The following is a 20627-nucleotide window of genomic DNA, read 5'->3' on the forward strand; positions in this document are numbered from 1 at the left end:
GGTTTTTTAACCGATTTTTTTCTATTTCTCACTTATCTAACTTGTTTACAAGTTATAGTGCGCTCCCTATATTAAGGAATTGAATCACATTATTTAGTGGGTGACTACAGAACAGGGGAAAGTCATTTGGAGATGGTTTAGTGTCACAGTATGTCTAATGCCAGTATATGCTTCTAGCAAATGTGGTTTAGGCAAACAGTTGCAGAATGTCTAGATTCTGTGTATCCAGTATGCAGCAAAGTACTGAGCTGAGGTGACATATTTAATTTAATATTTTTTTTTCTCATCAATCCAGACACATTCTTATTCTTTTTAATATCTAATAATGTTTTTTTGTTTTTTAGTTTCTTTGTAAATGGTGTTTCTGGGCTGAGACAACATTTTGTTTTTGTGTTTGTCACGGTCCACAAATGGAGTATTTGGAGTTGTGCGGTTCAGCCACTGATCATTCAGTTTATAAATGTTAGTTGTACATGGTCATTAACTTCCTGTAAGTTTTGGCTGAATCGTATCTCATGGAAAATATTTTTAGCGTATTTAAAGGGACAGTAAACTCAATGTCATTCCACCTAAAAATGTTTTATTATTTATTTTGGCTGCTTTCTTTTGTAATTATAGTCTGAAAATTCTAGTTTTTTTCCATCCCCCGAGAGGCTAAAGTGCATTCTATGGAATACAGAACCTTGACACCTCCCACACGTTGGCTGATTGTATCTGTTCCTCATTGGCTACAGAAAAGGAAGTAAGATAACATTCCAGAGGCCTTTCAATGGGTTTGTCTTGGGACTGTAAAATAATGCATATTTTACTACTAATATAATGGTATTTAATGTTTTAAACTTTTAGTTTTGCTGGCAGATCTCTTTTAATCCTGTGGATCACTTTTGTTGCGCAGATAAAAAAATGTACTGTCCCTTAAAATAGTTTTCTATATTTATATGCACAAAGTTTACTGACCCTTTACAGGATATACGATTCAGACTATTCACATAGTAAACTGAACAGATGATGATTTTCTGATAGAGAAGAACAGTTGCGTATTTACACGCCTTCAATAACTTTTCAGTCTATATTAGCGCCACAAATGTATTTTGTAATATATCAATGTTATGATGAACTATGACAAGTTCCATGTGACATTTTCCGTCTTTAATCCTAGGACGATTCCCATGATCACTCTTATGGATCTATGTCTGTGTCAATCAGTGGAAGCAATCTTTATGAAGCGGTGCGTATGGGAGCTGGCTCTAGCGTTCTAGAAAACCTACAGTCACAGTTGAAACTGCGAGAGGGAGAGATCGCTCAGCTGCAGGTGCGAACAGCTAAACTGACCAAATCTAGTTGGGAATTGTCTGATTAGGCTTTCTCTTGTTTTGTCAGGTGATGACTCAATATTATTACCAATATTTCTAGTACAATTATTGAAGGGGCAGTCTTATGTGACCATTTTGTTCTGAGAGCAAAACATTCTACTGGCCTTGTAAGACTATAATTCCTTAGCTTCCAATTTGGTTAACAACAACAAAAAGAAGCTAAGTGATTGCTTCACCAGGAGATAGCTTTGACCTTCTACACAGATTTTAAATAAACAAAAAAATTTCATTGTGTTAAAAAAATAAAACTCTACATGTTGTGCAAGCATATGTCATTTGGTATATGGCACCCCTGATGTTACGGAACTACATTTCCCATGATGCTCAACTAGACTGCCTAAGTTTCATGGGAAACATCTGGAGTGCCACGGTTAGCTATAACTGATATAATATAATTAACTTGTTGCCTTTTGCTTGTAGTAGATGTGAAACCTAAGCTAATCCAGGCCACCCCCTTAGTGTACACAAGTATTTACTTGTAAATACAGAACATGTTGATTGTGATACTGAGTCATTATACAGGTTCTGTCTTTAAAAGAAAACTAACCATTTATGTAGAAGTAAGGAAGTCAGGTTTTGTGAGTCACAGTAGTAACTGTCTGAAATAGATATGTAAATAGCGCTATGGGTCGAGATCTATCAATGTCTGGAATTTGTGATTAGAGACATCATCAGATACTGCAAACTTCTAGAGTTCCCCAGGTTTGTGGATACTTGGTATAAAGTCTGATAAATGGAATAAAATTGAGGGTGATTTTGTTACCTGTAAAGTCTCTATATGAAATGCAAACTGAATAGTTGTCTACATAGGTTTTTTGCATAACCAACAGTTATAATACACTTTATTTCTGTGATTACCTTGTATCTAAGGCTCAGCAGACTGCTCATTATATCAGTTATATTAATACACTGTTTACCTTTGTGATTACCTTGTATCTAAGCCTCTGCAGACTGCCCCTTATCTCAGTTATATTAATATACTTTTTACCTCTGTGATTGCCCTGTATCTAAGCCTCTGCAGACTGCTCCTTATCTCCGTTATATTAATATACTTTTCACCTCTGTGATTAGCTTGTATCTAAGCCTCTGCAGACTGGCCCTTATCTCAGTTATATTAATATACAGTTTACCTCTGTGATTACCTTGTATCTAAGCTTCTGCAGACTGCCCCCTTATCTCAGTTATATTAATATACTTTTTAACTCTGTGATTACCTTGTATCTAGCACTCTGCAGACTGCTCCTTATCTCAGTTATATTAATATACTTTTTACCTCTGTGATTACCGTGTATCTAAGGCTCTGCAGACTGCCCCTTATCTCAGTTATATTAATATACCATTTACCTCTGTGATTACCCTTTATCTAAGCCTCTGCAGACTGCTCCTTATCCCAGTTATATTAATATACTTTTTACCTCTGTGATTACCTTGTATCTAAGCCTCTGCAGACTGCCCCTTATCTCAGTTATATTAATATACTTTTTACCTCTGTGATTACCTTCTATCTAAGCCACTGCAGACTGCCCCCTTATCACAGTTATATTAATATACTTTTTACCTCTGTGATTACCTTGTATCTAAGCCTCTGCAGACTGCCCCTTATCTCAGTTATATTAATATACTTTTTACCTCTGTGATTACCTTCTATCTAAGCCTCTGCAGACTGTCCCCTTATCACAGTTATATTAATATACTTTCTCTTGTAAGGTGTATCCAGTCCACGGATCATCCATTACTTGTGGGATATTCTCATTCCCAACAGGAAGTTGCAATAGGACACCCACAGCAGAGCTGTCTATATAGCTCCTCCCCTAACTGCCATATCCAGTCATTCTCTTGCAACTCTCAACAAACATGGAGGTAGTAAGAGAGAAGTGGTGAAATGTAGCTGTTATTTTACTTCAATCAAAAGTTTATTATTTTTAAATGGTACCGGAGTTGTACTATTTTGTTCCAGGCAGAAAAATAGAAGAATCTGCCTGTGATTTCTATGATCTTTGCAGGTTGTAACTAAGATCCATTGCTGTTCTCACACATGACTGAAGAGAGAGATAACTTCAGCGGGGGAATGGCGTGCAGGTTATCCTGCTATGAGGTATGTGCAGTTAAGATTTTTCTAGAAGATGTGAATGCTAGAAAATCCTGCTGTTGCTAAATTTATGTAAGGTAAGCCTGAATACAGTGATTTAATAGCGACTGGTATCATGCTTATTTTCTGAGGTAATACTCTTTTATATTTGCAATATAAAACGTTTGCTGGCATGTTTAAACATTTTTATATATACTTTGGTGATAAAACTTTATTGGGGCCTAGTTTTTTCCACATGGCTGGCTTAAATTTGCCTAGAAACAGTTTCCTGAGGCTTTCCACTGTTTTAACATGTGTGGTAGGGGCCTAATTTAGCGCTTTATTGTGCAGTAACTTTTACAGACTGAGACATCCAGCTTCCTCCAGGAGTCCCCTGAATGCTGTAGGACCTCTCTGAAGGGCTCTTAGGCTTTCCAAAATCAGCAGTCATGGATAATACACTGTCAGCGGTATTAGCCAGACTACCTGAATTTAGAGGAAAGCGAGATAGCTCTGGAGTTAGACGAAATACAGAGCATACTGACGCTTTAAGAGCTATGTCTGATAATGCCTCACAATATGCAGAAGCTGAAGAAGGAGAGCTTCTTTCTGTGGGTGATATTTCTGACTCAGGGAAGATGATGCAACCTGATTCTGATATTTCTACATTTAAATTTAAGCTTGAGCACCTCCGCGTGTTACTCATGGAGGTTTTAGCTGCTCTGAATGACTGTGATACAATTGCAGTGCCAGAGAAATTGTGTAGACTGGATAAATACTATGCAGTGCCTGTGTGTACTGATGTTTTTCCAATACCTAAAAGGTTTACAGAAATTATTACTAAGGAATGGGATAGACCAGGTGTGCCGTTCTCTCCCCCTCCTATTTTTAGAAAAATGTTTCCAATAGACGCCACCACACGGGATTTATGGCAGACAGTTCCTAAGGTGGAGGGAGCAGTTTCTACTCTAGCAAAGCATACTACTATCCCTGTCGAGGACAGTTGTGCTTTCTTAGATCCAATGGATAAAAAGTTAGAGGGTTGCCTTAAGAAAATGTTTATTCAACAAGGTTTTATCCTACAGCCCCTTGCATGCATTGCTCCTGTCACTGCTGCTGCAGCATTCTGGTTTGAGTCTCTGGAAGAGGCTCTACAGGTAGCGACTCCATTGGATGACATACTTGACAAGCTTAGAGCACTTAAGCTAGCCAATTCTTTTGTTTCTGATGCCATTGTTCATTTGACTAAACTAACGGCTAAGAATTCTGGTTTTGCTATCCAGGCGCGCAGAGCGCTATGGCTTAAATCATGGTCAGCTGACGTTACTTCAAAGTCTAAGCTGCTTAACATTCCCTTCAAGGGGAAGACCCTATTTGGGCCTGGTTTGAAGGAGATTATTGCTGATATCACTGGAGGAAAAGGTCATGCCCTTCCTCAGGATAGGTCCAAATCAAGGGCCAAACAGTCTAATTTTCGTGCCTTTCGAAACTTCAAGGCAAGTGCGGCATCAACTTCCTCTAATGCAAAACAAGAGGGAACTTTTGCTCAGTCCAAGACGGTCTGGAGACCTAACCAGACCTGGAACAAGGGTAAGCAGGCCAAAAAGCCTGCTGCTGCCTCTAAGACTGCATGAAGGAACGGCCCCCTATCCGATAATGGATCTAGTAGGGGGCAGACTTTCGCTCTTCGCCCAGGCGTGGGCAAGAGATGTTCAGGATCCCTGGGCGTTGGAAATTATATCCCAGGGATATCTTCTGGACTTCAAGGCTTCCCCCCCAAAAGGGAGATTTCACCTTTCACAATTATCTGCAAACCAGATAAAGAGAGAGGCATTCTTACACTGTGTACAAGACCTCCTAGTTATGGGAGTGATCCATCCAGTTCCAAAGGAGGAACAGGGACAGGGATTTTACTCAAATCTGTTTGTAGTTCCCAAAAAAGAGGGAACCTTCAGACCAATTTTGGATCTAAAGATGTTAAACAAATTCCTCAGAGTTCCATCATTCAAGATGGAGACTATTCGTACCATCCTACCTATGATCCAGGAGGGTCAATACATGACAGTGGATTTAAAGGATGCTTATCTTCACATTCCGATACACAAAGATCATCATCGGTTTCTCAGGTTTGCCTTCCTAGACGGGCATTACCAGTTTGTAGCTCTTCCCTTTGGGCTAGCTACAGCCCCAAGAATTATTACGAAGGTTCTGGGGTCGCTTCTGGCGGTCCTAAGGCCGCGGGGCATAGCAGTGCCCCCTTATTTAGACGACATCCTAATTCAGGCGTCAAACTTCCAAATTGCCAAGTCTCATACGGACATAGTGTTGGCATTTCTAAGGTCGCATGGGTGGAAGGTGAACGAGGAAAAGAGTTCTCTATCCCCCCTTACAAGAGTTTCCTTCCTAGGGACTCTGATAGATTCTGTAGAAATGAAAATTTACCTGACGGAGTCCAGGTTATCAAAACTTCTAAATTCCTGCCGTGTTCTTTATTCCATCCCTCGCCCTTCGGTGACTCAGTGCATGGAAGTAATCGGCTTAATGGTAGCGGCAATGGACATAGTGCCGTTTGCACGCCTACATCTCAGACCGCTGCAACTCTGCATGCTCAGTCAGTGGAATGGGGATTACACAGATTTGTGCCCTCTACTAAATCTGGATCAAGAGACCAGGGATTCTCTTCTCTGGTGGCTATCTCGGGTCCATCTGTCCAAAGGTATGACCTTTCGCAGGCCAGATTGGACAATTGTGACGACAGATGCCAGCCTTCAAGGTTGGGGTGCAGTCTGGAACTCCCTGAAGGCTCAGGGATCGTGGACTCAGGAGGAGTCACTCCTTCCAATAAACATTCTGGAACTAAGAGCGATATTCAATGCTCTTCAGGCTTGGCCTCATTTAGCTACAATGAGGTTAATCAGATTTCAGTCGGACAACATCACGACTGTGGCTTACATCAACCATCAAGGGGGAACAAGGAGTTCCCTAGCGATGTTAGAAGTCTCAAAGATAATTCGCTGGGCAGAGATTCACTCTTGCCACCTATCAGCTATCCATATCCCAGGTGTAGAGAACTGGGAGGCGGATTTTTTAAGTCGTCAGACTTTTCATCCGGGGGAGTGGGATCTCCATCCAGAGGTGTTTGCTCAATTGGTTCATCGTTGGGGCAAACCAGAACTGGATCTCATGGCGTCTCGCCAGAACGCCAAGCTTCCTTGTTACGGATCCAGGTCCAGGGACCCCAAGGCAACGCTGATAGATGCTCTAGCAGCGCCTTGGTCCTTCAACCTGGCTTATGTGTTTCCACCGTTTCCTCTGCTCCCTCGTCTGATTGCCAGAATCAAGCAGGAGAGAGCATCGGTGATCTTGATAGCGCCTGCGTGGCCACGCAGGACTTGGTATGCAGATCTGGTGGACATGTCATCCTTTCCACCATGGACTCTGCCGCTGAGACAGGACCTTCTACTTCAAGGTCCTTTCAACCATCCAAATCTAATTTCTCTGAGGCTGACTGCCTGGAGATTGAATGCTTGATTTTATCAAAGCGTGGTTTCTCCGAGTCAGTCATTGATACCTTAATTCAGGCACGAAAGCCTGTCACCAGGAAAATCTATCATAAGATATGGCGGAAATATCTTAATTGGTGTGAATCCAAGGGCTACTCATGGAGTAAAGTCAGGATTCCCAGGATATTATCTTTTCTCCAAGAAGAATTGGAGAAAGGATTGTCAGCTAGTTCCTTAAAGGGACAGATTTCTGCGCGATCTATTCTTTTGCACAAGCGTCTGGCGGATGTCCCAGTCGTTCAGGCATTTTGTCAGGCTTTAGTTAGAATCAAGGTGTATTGGTGTGTTGGGTTAATAAACTATGCGCTGTGGGGGTAAAAGCTAGGGAGTCTCGAAGAAGTAATCTCACAAACTTCAAAGTGGGGGTAAAATCTGGATTGGATGAGACTCTTAAGCGCTTGTGCTTAATTACCCAATAAGGAAAGATAGTCTTACTATGTAGTTGGATTCAATGAGATCTATTTATTTTTAGAATTATAAATACATACAATAAAATTTAAAACAATAGAAATTGATTCTTAAAACAAATCTAACTGGTTGGCCAACCATACAGTGTGAATAAAATGTTATAATATGTTTTCCAATCCCTGTTACTTAGTGTGTTATACAAACATATCTGTATATTTGAATTTTTGAATTTTGGTTTAATTGCAGATATTTTTTATGGATTTGATATAGTGGACTTGTGAAGAAGTATGGTATCCACAAAGAATATTCGCAATATTAATTCTTAATTACCATATTTACCATATTCGTTTGTTTAAAGCTGAACATACATAATTAAAATAGCGTCAATGGTATCAACAATATAATTAAAATAGCGTCAATGGTATCAACAATAGTAACAAATAATAAAAGTGAAACAAAAATAAAGTGATACAGTAAAAATCGTATAAGTTATGAAAGATAAAGTCTTTCTGCCGTGATCGTTAGAGTAATTGTTAATTGCTTTTTGTTAAAAGCGCTGTTGTTAAGTCCTCCGTGGGGATAGTATGTGCGGGCGTGCTGCAACACGTTTTTATCTAATTGCTATATATATTGCGATTATAAGTCACTGTTAAGTAGTTTTGGTTATCTGTCCTTCACATTAACTTCCTTAGTTGGTGTAGGTATAATAAATCTTACCCGTTGTTTCTTTTGGGATACTTTGTTTCTGGTCTAGTTTCTTTTTGTACCCAATTCAATCTTTACTGTGATGAATGTGGATCGGAAGCCGGGATAGCCACTGCCGGTGTTGTAGTGGTTTCAGTATGTCGAGTTGGTTTGTCTCTGCGATTACACACACTTGAAGAAGTAGATGCTGGGGTATTGTGGTAGTGTGCTTTAACCGTTAATCCTTTTGTCAGATGGCTGGGCTTTTTGCCTGGTTCAGGTTTTCAAAACCTCTTGAATTGTTGCGAATGTGTTCTGTTTAGATCCGTACTCTATTTGTTTCAGAGTATCCGATCTGCAGGTGTCCACAGGTTTCTTTAGGCCCAATTATTAGGTAAGGTATTTCAGTTGTTCTTGGCGGTCCTTTGAAAGGAGGACTAGGTGCTTTGAAGGTTGTTCTTGAACGCTTCAGAATATCTTTCAAGCGTATTTGTTGGTCCGTGGTTTGATGTAGTCTTGGCGGTCCACTTCGAAAGTGGACTATGAAAATGTTCAGTGTAGCAAGGAGTAGGCAACGCGTTTCAGCTGATTAATACAGCCTTTATCAAGCATATCCTTGCAGTTGTAAACAGTGGGTTTTTGTATTCTGTGATTTGATTCTATTGGATCCCCTAGGTAGTTGTATCTTTACAATCTGGTGATCCTATTGGTTGTTGTGTCGGTGCTTTTGATTGGTCATTCCTTAGCATGTGACCTATTAATGGTTCAGTTTATCACGGTGATGGGGGAATTTTCACTTATTTGTATCAGATGACCAAGTAAATGCATAAAACGTTATGAAAACTTGTTCCAGTAGTAAACACAAATACGAATGTATTGTTATAATAAAAACATAAATAACTTTTTGTACGTCAGAGAATCTGTCCTTACAGGGTTTGTGAGTCAGTATAAGGTTTTTGGTATATGCCAATTTGAATATTTATTATGTTCTATTTAGTCCTTTAGTGCAAGAATTCATATTTTATTGTTGGTTCAATTCTAGGGTTGGTAAATTAGAGGTTTAGTCATTTGTTTTGATGATGCAATTTAATATAACAGTGGAATGGGAAATTTCAATTTTGCGTGTTCTTGTTTGATCTTTAGTAATCGTTTGTTAAAAAGCAGTTTTTTTATTAATAATCGTTATTTCCATTATTATTGCTTTGGTGCAAGTATATGAAACATGCATTATTGGTTCTGGAATTTTTATTCCTATTTTTGTAATTTATTTATTTTTAGTGTTCGTTCTTTTATAATCTTTTGTTGAAGAGCAGGTTAATCTTTTGGTATTCATCATTTCAATTGTATTGGTTCAAGGATATAAAACATCCATTATTAATAGTTGTGTATCAATCTGTTGGGTTTCTCTTCCGAATTTGGAGTGTTTGTTCTCTTTTAGCCTTTGTTGAAAGAGGGTATCATAAAACGATTTCTTAAAATTTGGTGAAATTTTGAATTGTTTATGAAGTGTTGTTATCAGATGCATTATTATTGGTTCTGGAATTTTTATTCCTATTTTTGTAATTTATTTATTTTTAGTGTTCGTTCTTTTATAATCTTTTGTTGAAGAGCAGGTTAATCTTTTGGTATTCATCATTTCAATTGTGTTGGTTCAAGGATATAGAACATCCATTATTATTAGTTGTGTATCAACCTGTTGGGTTTCTCTTCCGAATTTGGAGTGTTTGTTCTTTTTTAGCCTTTGTTGAAGGAGTGTGTCATAAAACGATTTTTTAAAATTTTTGGTGAAATTTTGAATTGTTTATGAAGTATTGTTATCAGATTGGGTTTTTGGTAAAACATGCATTATTATTGGTTCTGGAATTTTTATTCCTATTTTTGTAATTTATTTATTTTTAGTGTTTGTTCTTTTATAATCTTTTGTTGAAGAGCAGGTTAATCTTTTGGTATTCATCATTACAATTGTATTGGTTCAAGGATATAGAACATCCATTATTATTAGTTGTGTATCAACCTGTTGGGTTTCTCTTCCGAATTTGGAGTGGTTGTTCTCTTTTAGCCTTTGTTGAAGGATTGTATTATAAAACGATTTTTTTAAATTTTTGGTGAAATTTTGAATTGTTTATGAAGTGTTGTTATCAGATTGGGTTTTTGGTGTTGGCATGCAGGATTTTTTGTGGTTCAAGTATTCAAGAAACAGTTTAGACTGAAGTCTATATTCAGACCTTTTGGTCTTAAGGTTTGCATTTCGAAGATCCATTTTGCTTCTTTTTTAAGTAGGTTGTTTGCCTGGTTACCACCTCTTATATTTTGTTTAATTTTTTGTATAGCTGTGTAGTTGAAATATTTTAGATTGCTGTTATTGCAAGTTCTGAAGTGTTTGGGAACTGGCAGGTCTTTATTTCTTTCTAGTTCCGATTTTTCTATTGATAATATGTGTTCCCTTATTCGTTCTTTTATCATCCTTTCCGTTTCACCTATATATTGTTTGTCACATTTTGTGCATGTTATAAGATATATTATGTTTGTGTCTGTACATCTTATAGTCTCTTTTATTTTATATTCCTTGTTTGTGATGCTGGATTTGAATGATTTAGCTTTTTTTGCATGTCTGCATGCTTTGCAGAAACCGCAGGGATAAAATCCCTGTAATGTTTCACCTTGAACTCCTTTTTGGATTTTCGGTTTGTTATGTTTTAAAATACCAGAAGAAAAAGAAACCATTCAGAAGAAGAGGTAACAGAGGGAGGGGAACAGAGAGGAGAAAGAGGAGAGCCCCAATACCAAAACCAACAAGCGAAAAGAATGAGATAAAGCAAAATGGCATCTTTAATCTTAGCAAAGTCACTCTAAATACATCCCAAATAGAAATCTTGAATAAAGGCCTCTCTTTTGCACCAACAAGAAAACTAAATAAATTTGAAACATATATAGACGCCAGCAAATTTATTAGGAAATTAACCCTCAAAAAATATTTCCAGAAGACCTCTCTCGAAAGAGAAATAACTAATGACATCACAAACACCCAAACAGACAACTTCATACACTCAGGGCTAAAAGAAAAATCAAACTTTTATCCTAAACATGAAAAAGGCAACTACATAGAAACCTTTGAGAAACTGATTTTAGAAGATATAAGCAACATCGCACAAAAGAAAATAAAACATAACATCACACTAAAACAAAAAAACCTTATAAAAGAACTAGAAGAAAACAACGAAATCACAATAAAGCCAGCGGATAAGGGAGGAGGGATAGTCATCTTAGATACAAACAAATACAAAGAAATGGTACATTCACTTATACAAGATGTGAACACCTACAAAAAATTACGGTGTAATCCAACCATCATTTACAAAGTATTTCTAAAACACCTTCTGGATAAAGCATCTAATATAGGTATTCTTAATGAGAAAGAACACAACTACCTTCTCCCTAACCACCCTATTATTCCAGTCATATACGTCCTTCCAAAAATCCACAAATCACTTACTAACCCACCAGGCAGACCAATTATTTCAGGGATTGACTCACTAACGTCAAATTTATCAGCCTATATCGACAAATATCTTCAAAAATACGTCATAAACTTAGACTCATATTTAAGAGACTCAACAAACCTATTAATAATGTTAGATAATTTCAAATGGACTGATGAATATATACTAGTGACATGCGATGTTCAGGCACTGTATACCTCCATTAGACACGAAGATGGCCTCCATGCCATCAATAAATATTTAAGAAATGACCCAACTATGTTAAAAGAACAACGAGAATTCATAATAGATTGTATAGAATTTATTCTAACCCATAACTTTTTTATGTACGAAAACACATACTATGAACAGATTTGCGGAACAGCTATGGGCACTAAATTTGCCCCTAGTTACGCAAATCTGTTCATGGGAATATGGGAAACACAATTCCTACAAGAGAGCCCCTTCAAAAATAATTTCATCATGTATAAAAGATTTATTGATGATCTCTTCTTTGTCTGGAAAGGCACAACACAAGATTTAAATACCTGCTTAGAACATATGAACAACAATCAACTTAATCTAAAATTCACTGCAGACTACAGTACAGAGAAAATACATTATCTAGACCTAGAAATTAGCATAGAAAATAACGAGCTTCTCACAAAAACCTATTTCAAAGAGGTCGATGCAAACAACTTCATACACGAAACAAGTGGTCACCTCAAGCGGTGGAAACAAAATATACCAAAGGGTCAGTTCCTTAGACTCAAAAGAAACTGTAAAAAAGACACAGATTTTGAAATCCAATCAAAGAGACTTAAAGAGAAATTCATAGAAAGAGGATACACAGAGGAAGAAATAGAAGTGGAAAGACTTCAAGTACAAAAAACCAACAGAAAGGACATACTCAAATATAAACCCAAAGATAAAACTAACACTATAGAAGAATCTAAAGAATGGTTCATCCCTTTCATCACAGAGTACAGTGAGGATAGAGGTGAAATAGAAAAAATTATCAAATCACACTGGAAAATACTACAACAAGATCCACACTTAGGAGAGAAATTACCACAAAACCCAAAATTCATTTACAAAAAGGCCAAAAACCTAAAAAGTTCACTAGCTCCAACCATAAAACATAACAAACCGAAAATCCAAAAAGGAGTTCAAGGTGAAACATTACAGGGATTTTATCCCTGCGGTTTCTGCAAAGCATGCAGACATGCAAAAAAAGCTAAATCATTCAAATCCAGCATCACAAACAAGGAATATAAAATAAAAGAGACTATAAGATGTACAGACACAAACATAATATATCTTATAACATGCACAAAATGTGACAAACAATATATAGGTGAAACGGAAAGGATGATAAAAGAACGAATAAGGGAACACATATTATCAATAGAAAAATCGGAACTAGAAAGAAATAAAGACCTGCCAGTTCCCAAACACTTCAGAACTTGCAATAACAGCAATCTAAAATATTTCAACTACACAGCTATACAAAAAATTAAACAAAATATAAGAGGTGGTAACCAGGCAAACAACCTACTTAAAAAAGAAGCAAAATGGATCTTCGAAATGCAAACCTTAAGACCAAAAGGTCTGAATATAGACTTCAGTCTAAACTGTTTCTTGAATACTTGAACCACAAAAAATCCTGCATGCCAACACCAAAAACCCAATCTGATAACAACACTTCATAAACAATTCAAAATTTCACCAAAAATTTAAAAAAATCGTTTTATAATACAATCCTTCAACAAAGGCTAAAAGAGAACAACCACTCCAAATTCGGAAGAGAAACCCAACAGGTTGATACACAACTAATAATAATGGATGTTCTATATCCTTGAACCAATACAATTGTAATGATGAATACCAAAAGATTAACCTGCTCTTCAACAAAAGATTATAAAAGAACAAACACTAAAAATAAATAAATTACAAAAATAGGAATAAAAATTCCAGAACCAATAATAATGCATGTTTTACCAAAAACCCAATCTGATAACAATACTTCATAAACAATTCAAAATTTCACCAAAAATTTTAAAAAATCGTTTTATGACACACTCCTTCAACAAAGGCTAAAAAAGAACAAACACTCCAAATTCGGAAGAGAAACCCAACAGGTTGATACACAACTAATAATAATGGATGTTCTATATCCTTGAACCAACACAATTGAAATGATGAATACCAAAAGATTAACCTGCTCTTCAACAAAAGATTATAAAAGAACGAACACTAAAAATAAATAAATTACAAAAATAGGAATAAAAATTCCAGAACCAATAATAATGCATCTGATAACAACACTTCATAAACAATTCAAAATTTCACCAAATTTTAAGAAATCGTTTTATGATACCCTCTTTCAACAAAGGCTAAAAGAGAACAAACACTCCAAATTCGGAAGAGAAACCCAACAGATTGATACACAACTATTAATAATGGATGTTTTATATCCTTGAACCAATACAATTGAAATGATGAATACCAAAAGATTAACCTGCTCTTCAACAAAAGATTATAAAAGAACGAACACTAAAAATAAATAAATTACAAAAATAGGAATAAAAATTCCAGAACCAATAATGCATGTTTCATATACTTGCACCAAAGCAATAATAATGGAAATAACGATTATTAATAAAAAAACTGCTTTTTAACAAACGATTACTAAAGATCAAACAAGAACACGCAAAATTGAAATTTCCCATTCCACTGTTATATTAAATTGCATCATCAAAACAAATGACTAAACCTCTAATTTACCAACCCTAGAATTGAACCAACAATAAAATATGAATTCTTGCACTAAAGGACTAAATAGAACATAATAAATATTCAAATTGGCATATACCAAAAACCTTATACTGACTCACAAACCCTGTAAGGACAGATTCTCTGACGTACAAAAAGTTATTTATGTTTTTATTATAACAATACATTCGTATTTGTGTTTACTACTGGAACAAGTTTTCATAACGTTTTATGCATTTACTTGGTCATCTGATACAAATAAGTGAAAATTCCCCCATCACCGTGATAAACTGAACCATTAATAGGTCACATGCTAAGGAATGACCAATCAAAAGCACCGACACAACAACCAATAGGATCACCAGATTGTAAAGATACAACTACCTAGGGGATCCAATAGAATCAAATCACAGAATACAAAAACCCACTGTTTACAACTGCAAGGATATGCTTGATAAAGGCTGTATTAATCAGCTGAAACGCGTTGCCTACTCCTTGCTACACTGAACATTTTCATAGTCCACTTTCGAAGTGGACCGCCAAGACTACATCAAACCACGGACCAACAAATACGCTTGAAAGATATTCTGAAGCGTTCAAGAACAACCTTCAAAGCACCTAGTCCTCCTTTCAAAGGACCGCCAAGAACAACTGAAATACCTTACCTAATAATTGGGCCTAAAGAAACCTGTGGACACCTGCAGATCGGATACTCTGAAACAAATAGAGTACGGATCTAAACAGAACACATTCGCAACAATTCAAGAGGTTTTGAAAACCTGAACCAGGCAAAAAGCCCAGCCATCTGACAAAAGGATTAACGGTTAAAGCACACTACCACAATACCCCAGCATCTACTTCTTCAAGTGTGTGTAATCGCAGAGACAAACCAACTCGACATACTGAAACCACTACAACACCGGCAGTGGCTATCCCGGCTTCCGATCCACATTCATCACAGTAAAGATTGAATTGGGTACAAAAAGAAACTAGACCAGAAACAAAGTATCCCAAAAGAAACAACGGGTAAGATTTATTATACCTACACCAACTAAGGAAGTTAATGTGAAGGACAGATAACCAAAACTACTTAACAGTGACTTATAATCGCAATATATATAGCAATTAGATAAAAACGTGTTGCAGCACGCCCGCACATACTATCCCCACGGAGGACTTAACAACAGCGCTTTTAACAAAAAGCAATTAACAATTACTCTAACGATCACGGCAGAAAGACTTTATCTTTCATAACTTATACGATTTTTACTGTATCACTTTATTTTTGTTTCACTTTTATTATTTGTTACTATTGTTGATACCATTGACGCTATTTTAATTATATTGTTGATACCATTGACGCTATTTTAATTATGTATGTTCAGCTTTAAACAAACGAATATGGTAAATATGGTAATTAAGAATTAATATTGCGAATATTCTTTGTGGATACCATACTTCTTCACAAGTCCACTATATCAAATCCATAAAAAATATCTGCAATTAAACCAAAATTCAAAAATTCAAATATACAGATATGTTTGTATAACACACTAAGTAACAGGGATTGGAAAACATATTATAACATTTTATTCACACTGTATGGTTGGCCAACCAGTTAGATTTGTTTTAAGAATCAATTTCTATTGTTTTAAATTTTATTGTATGTATTTATAATTCTAAAAATAAATAGATCTCATTGAATCCAACTACATAGTAAGACTATCTTTCCTTATTGGGTAATTAAGCACAAGCGCTTAAGAGTCTCATCCAATCCAGATTTTAGTTAGAATCAAGCCTGTGTTTAAACCTGTTGCTCCACCATGGAGTTTAAATTTGGTTCTTAAAGTTCTTCAGGGGGTTCCGTTTGAACCTCTTCATTCCATAGATATCAAACTTTTATCTTGGAAAGTTCTTTTTTTGGTAGCTATTTCCTCGGCTCGTAGAGTTTCCGAGTTATCTGCCTTACAATGTGATTCTCCTTATCTGATCTTCCATGCAGATAAGGTAGTTCTGCGTACCAACCCTGGGTTTTTACCTAAGGTGGTATCTAATAAGAATATCAATCAAGAGATTGTTGTTCCGCCTTTGTGTCCTAATCCTTCTTCAAAGAAGGAACGTCTATTACACAATCTGGACATGGTTCGTGCTTTAAAGTTTTACTTACAAGCTACTAAAGATTTTCGTCAAACATCTGCTTTGTTTGTTGTCTACTCTGGACAGAGGAGAGGTCAAAAGGCTTCGGCAACCTCTCTTTCTTTTTGGCCAAAAAGCATAATCCGCTTAGCTTATGAGACTGCTGGCCAGCAGCCTCCAGAAAGGATTACAGCTCATTCTACTAGAGCTGTGGCTTCCACATGGGCCTTTAAAAATGAGGCTTCTGTTGAACAGATCTGCAAGGCGGCGACTTGGTCTTCGCTTCATACTTTTTCAAAATTCTACAAATTTGATACTTTTGCTTCTTCGGAGGCTATTTTTGGGAGAAAGGTTTTACAGGCAGTGGTACCTTACGTTTAAGTACCTGCCTTGTCCCTCCCTTCATCCGTGTACTTTAGCTTTGGTATTGGTATCCCACAAGTAATGGATGATCCGTGGACTGGATACACCTTACAAGAGAAAATATAATTTATGCTTACCTGATAAATTTATTTCTCTTGTGGTGTATCCAGTCCACGGCCCGCCCTGTCCTTTTAAGGCAGGTATTTTTTATTTTTAAACTACAGTCACCACTGCACCCTATGGTTTCTCCTTTCTCTGTTTGTTTTCGGTCGAATGACTGGATATGGCAGTTAGGGGAGGAGCTATATAGACAGCTGTGCTGTGGGTGTCCTCTTGCAACTTCCTGTTGGGAATGAGAATATCCCACAAGTAATGGATGATCCGTGGACTGGATACACCACAAGAGAAATAAATTTATCAGGTAAGCATAAATTGTGTTTTTTACCTCTGTGATTACCTTGTATCTAAGCCTCTGCAGACTGCTCCTTATCTCAGTTATATTAATATACTTTCTTTTTCAAGATTGGATGAGTCCACGGATTTCATCCTTACTTGTGGGATATCGCCTCCTGGTCAGCAGGAGGAGGCAAAGAGCACCACAGCAGAGCTGTATAAATAGCTCCTCCCTTCCCTCCCAACCCAGTCATTCTCTTTGCCTGTGTTAGTGATAGGAAGAGGCAAAGTGAGGTGTTAGATTAGATTCTTCAATCAAGAGTTTATTATTTTTAAAGTAGTGCCAGTGAGTGCTACTGGGGTGTAGCCTAGACCTGATCAGTCTCTACAGTAGGGCATTTGGTGGCTTTAAAGGAATAGGAACTGGTGGGACATAATTCTCACTGCGCCTCCTATACATATTTGCTGCCCTAATACAGACAGCCTGAGCCCTTTTAACTCAGGCTAATCTTAATCCACATGGCTATGAGAGGGAGAGGACCTCTGAAAACCTGCTGGACTGCCATGCTGTTGCACAGCTTTCAAGGTAAGTGCTGACTTTTTATTCTGATGAATAACTCAGAGAAGTGGAGCACTTTATTTATGTGGTGACTCCTACATGTAACAGGAGGGACTGCACATTCTTAGCAGGGGCTAAAAATCCAGCAGTTACACACTACGTTACTGGACATTCACATAAGCAAGGGCTAAGAAATAGGGCCCTTAATGTGATGGGACATGTCACCTCTCCTAGTAGAAGATGTCTATGGCAGCTAATTTTATACAGACACTGGAGTTAATGTCAGTTAGGTCTATAACGTCCAGGAGCTGGTTCCGTTTTTGGTTTTACAGGCTGCAAATGTTAAATGGTGATGCTATAACATTTATCGTTTCAAAATGGTGTATGGGTCACTCTTTGTTGGTTTATTGTGCTGCATGACATGTGTTGGCTGATTGTCCCCAATATGTATCTTACAGTTTCACTATCTACCGGTGGCCTAGCTATAACAAAGTTTTAATGGCGACCGGGAGATTGTTTGTTACACGCCCACAATGGGCGGAGTTGCTAGTTTGTGCCGCTTTCGGGCGCTTTCTCTATCTCCAGGGCATAGTCATACAAGTGCCGGGAGTTGGAGAGTATTCACGCCCACGATGGGTGGAGTTGCTAGTTTGCGCCGCTTTCGGGCGCTTTCTCTGTCTCTAGGGCATAGGCATACAAGTGCCTGGAGTTGGAGCGTCTTCACGCCCACGAGGGGCGGAGCTCTGTGATGACTGTAGGATTTCGCTCTTCTCCTTCATGTAGATACCGGGGGCAGAGCATCTCACACAGTCCAGTGTTGTTACCTTTCATTGCGGGTATAACACGCTGTGACAGTGCACTTTGACTGCTTTTATGTATCTCATTTTTCTCAATGTGTATTTCACAAAAGCGAATAAGGGGTTAATAGGCATTACTCTATGAAGTACTTAATGAGCCTTATGATATTTACAGCACTTCAGCATGATTTCGAGCTGCTGCAGATTTTTTTGTTAATCATTCCAACCCTGCATGTTTAAAGAAAAAGTTACTGTTTAATAATTAAATTAGGATGCAATAAATGCACGTAAAATAGTTTCTTTCAAAATTTAAAGAGACAGTAACGTCTTTTTCTGTACAAATTTTATGAAAGAATTTCAGTTGTTCATTTGTTCATTCATCCTGTGTGATTTCTTTTGCAAGATGTACCGAGTCCACGGATTCATCCTAACTTGTAGGATATTGTCCTTCCTGACAGGAAGTAGCAAAGAGAGCACCACAGCAGAGCTGTCTATATAGCTCCCCCCTTAACTCCACCCCCCCAGTCATTCTCTTTGCTGACTCTAAGCAGGAAGAGGTGTTAAACGGTTAGTTTTATTTTATCTTCAATCAAGTGTTTGTTATTTTTAAATGGTACCGGTGTTGTACTATTTACTCTCAGGCAGGACATAGATGAAGATTTCTGCCTGGAGGATGATGATCTTAGCATTTGTAACTAAGGTCCACTGCTGTTACCACAGAAGCTGAGGAGTACAGGAAAACTTCAGTGTGAGGAACGGTTTCTTGCTATACAGCAATGAGGTATGTTCAGTCATATTTTCTGCAGAGACTGTGTTAACTCAGAAAGGCTGACAGTGTCCCCATTAGGGGAAGGGTAAGCAGTAATCCTAGTGTTATCAGAGGTTTTTACTAGCTTGCATAAAGGGTTAATTTTTTGTGGGCACTCAGTTTGTTATGTGAATTTGGGACAAACGTTTTTGTGTCTGGGAGTAACGTTTTCTGTTTTATGGGACATTTGCTTGAGGGTTCTTTGGGGTTGTTTATAACCCACATGGCTTTCAGGCAGGGTTTGTTAGTTTTGTGTAGGCCCCAGCAACATTGAGTGAGGTGGGCGGAGCCTACATTTACAAGCAGCAAGCAACTTCTCCTGAGGTCCTGATAGTCTTCTGAGGGACTAATTGAAGCTTAAAACCCCATATTATCGCTTCCTAAGGGCAGGTAGGGCCACAGCAGAGCTGTGGCAAGGTGCTTTAGGGGTTTTTAACCGGTTTTAGACAAATATCAATCCGTTTTTTTCTTTTGGGGGTCTATTGCTTTTTTTTACTTGTGGTGCAATCCTTCTAAAGCTTAGTGGGTACACTGTTAAAATTTCGGAATTTTTGAAGCAATTTTAACCTGTTTTGCAGTTTGTGTATGCCTTTTTTTCTCTTAAAGGTACAGTACCGTTTTTGCAAATTGTGTTTTTTTCATTAAATAAAGTGTTTTCCAAGCTTGCTTGCTTCATTACTAGCCTGTTAAACATGTCTGACACTGAGGAAACTCATTGTTCAATTTGTTTAGAAGCCATTGTGGAACCCCCTCTAAGAATGTGTCCCAATTGTACTGATATGTCTATAAATTGCAAACAGCATGTTTTGACTTATAAGAATTTGGCATTAAATGATTCTCAGACAGAAGGAAATCAGGTTTCGCCATCTAGTTCTCCCCAAGTGTCACAACCAGTTACGCCTGCACAAGCGACGCCAAGTACTTCTAGTGCGTCTAATTCTTTCACCTTGCAAGATATGGCTTCAGTTATGAATACTACCCTCACAGAGGTTTTATCTAAACTGCCAGGGTTGCAAGGGAAGCGCAGTAGCTCTGGGTTAAGAACAAATGCTGAGCCTTCTGACGCTTTAGTAGCCGTATCCGATATTCCCTCACAATGTTCTGAGGTAGGGATGAGGGATTTGCTGTCTGAGGGAGAGATTTCTGATTCAGGAAAGATGTTCCCTCAGACAGATTCAGATATGACGGCATTTAAATTTTAAGCTAGAGCACCTCCGTTTA

At 37.6% G+C, this 20627-nt stretch overlaps 1 protein-coding gene across 1 annotated transcript in view; it reads left to right on the plus strand.

Moving 5' to 3' along the window:
• TMF1 (TATA element modulatory factor 1) overlaps positions 1-20627 on the plus strand; it is a 197874-nt gene that overhangs the window by 168644 nt on the left and 8603 nt on the right. The window contains exon 15 of the mRNA XM_053720684.1: positions 1160-1312. Within this exon, the coding sequence (XP_053576659.1) occupies positions 1160-1312 (153 nt within the window). The remainder of the gene's footprint in view (positions 1-1159; positions 1313-20627) is intronic.

This window comes from Bombina bombina, chromosome 7, assembly GCF_027579735.1.
Source record: "Bombina bombina isolate aBomBom1 chromosome 7, aBomBom1.pri, whole genome shotgun sequence".
Classification (NCBI taxonomy): Eukaryota; Metazoa; Chordata; class Amphibia; order Anura; family Bombinatoridae; genus Bombina; species Bombina bombina.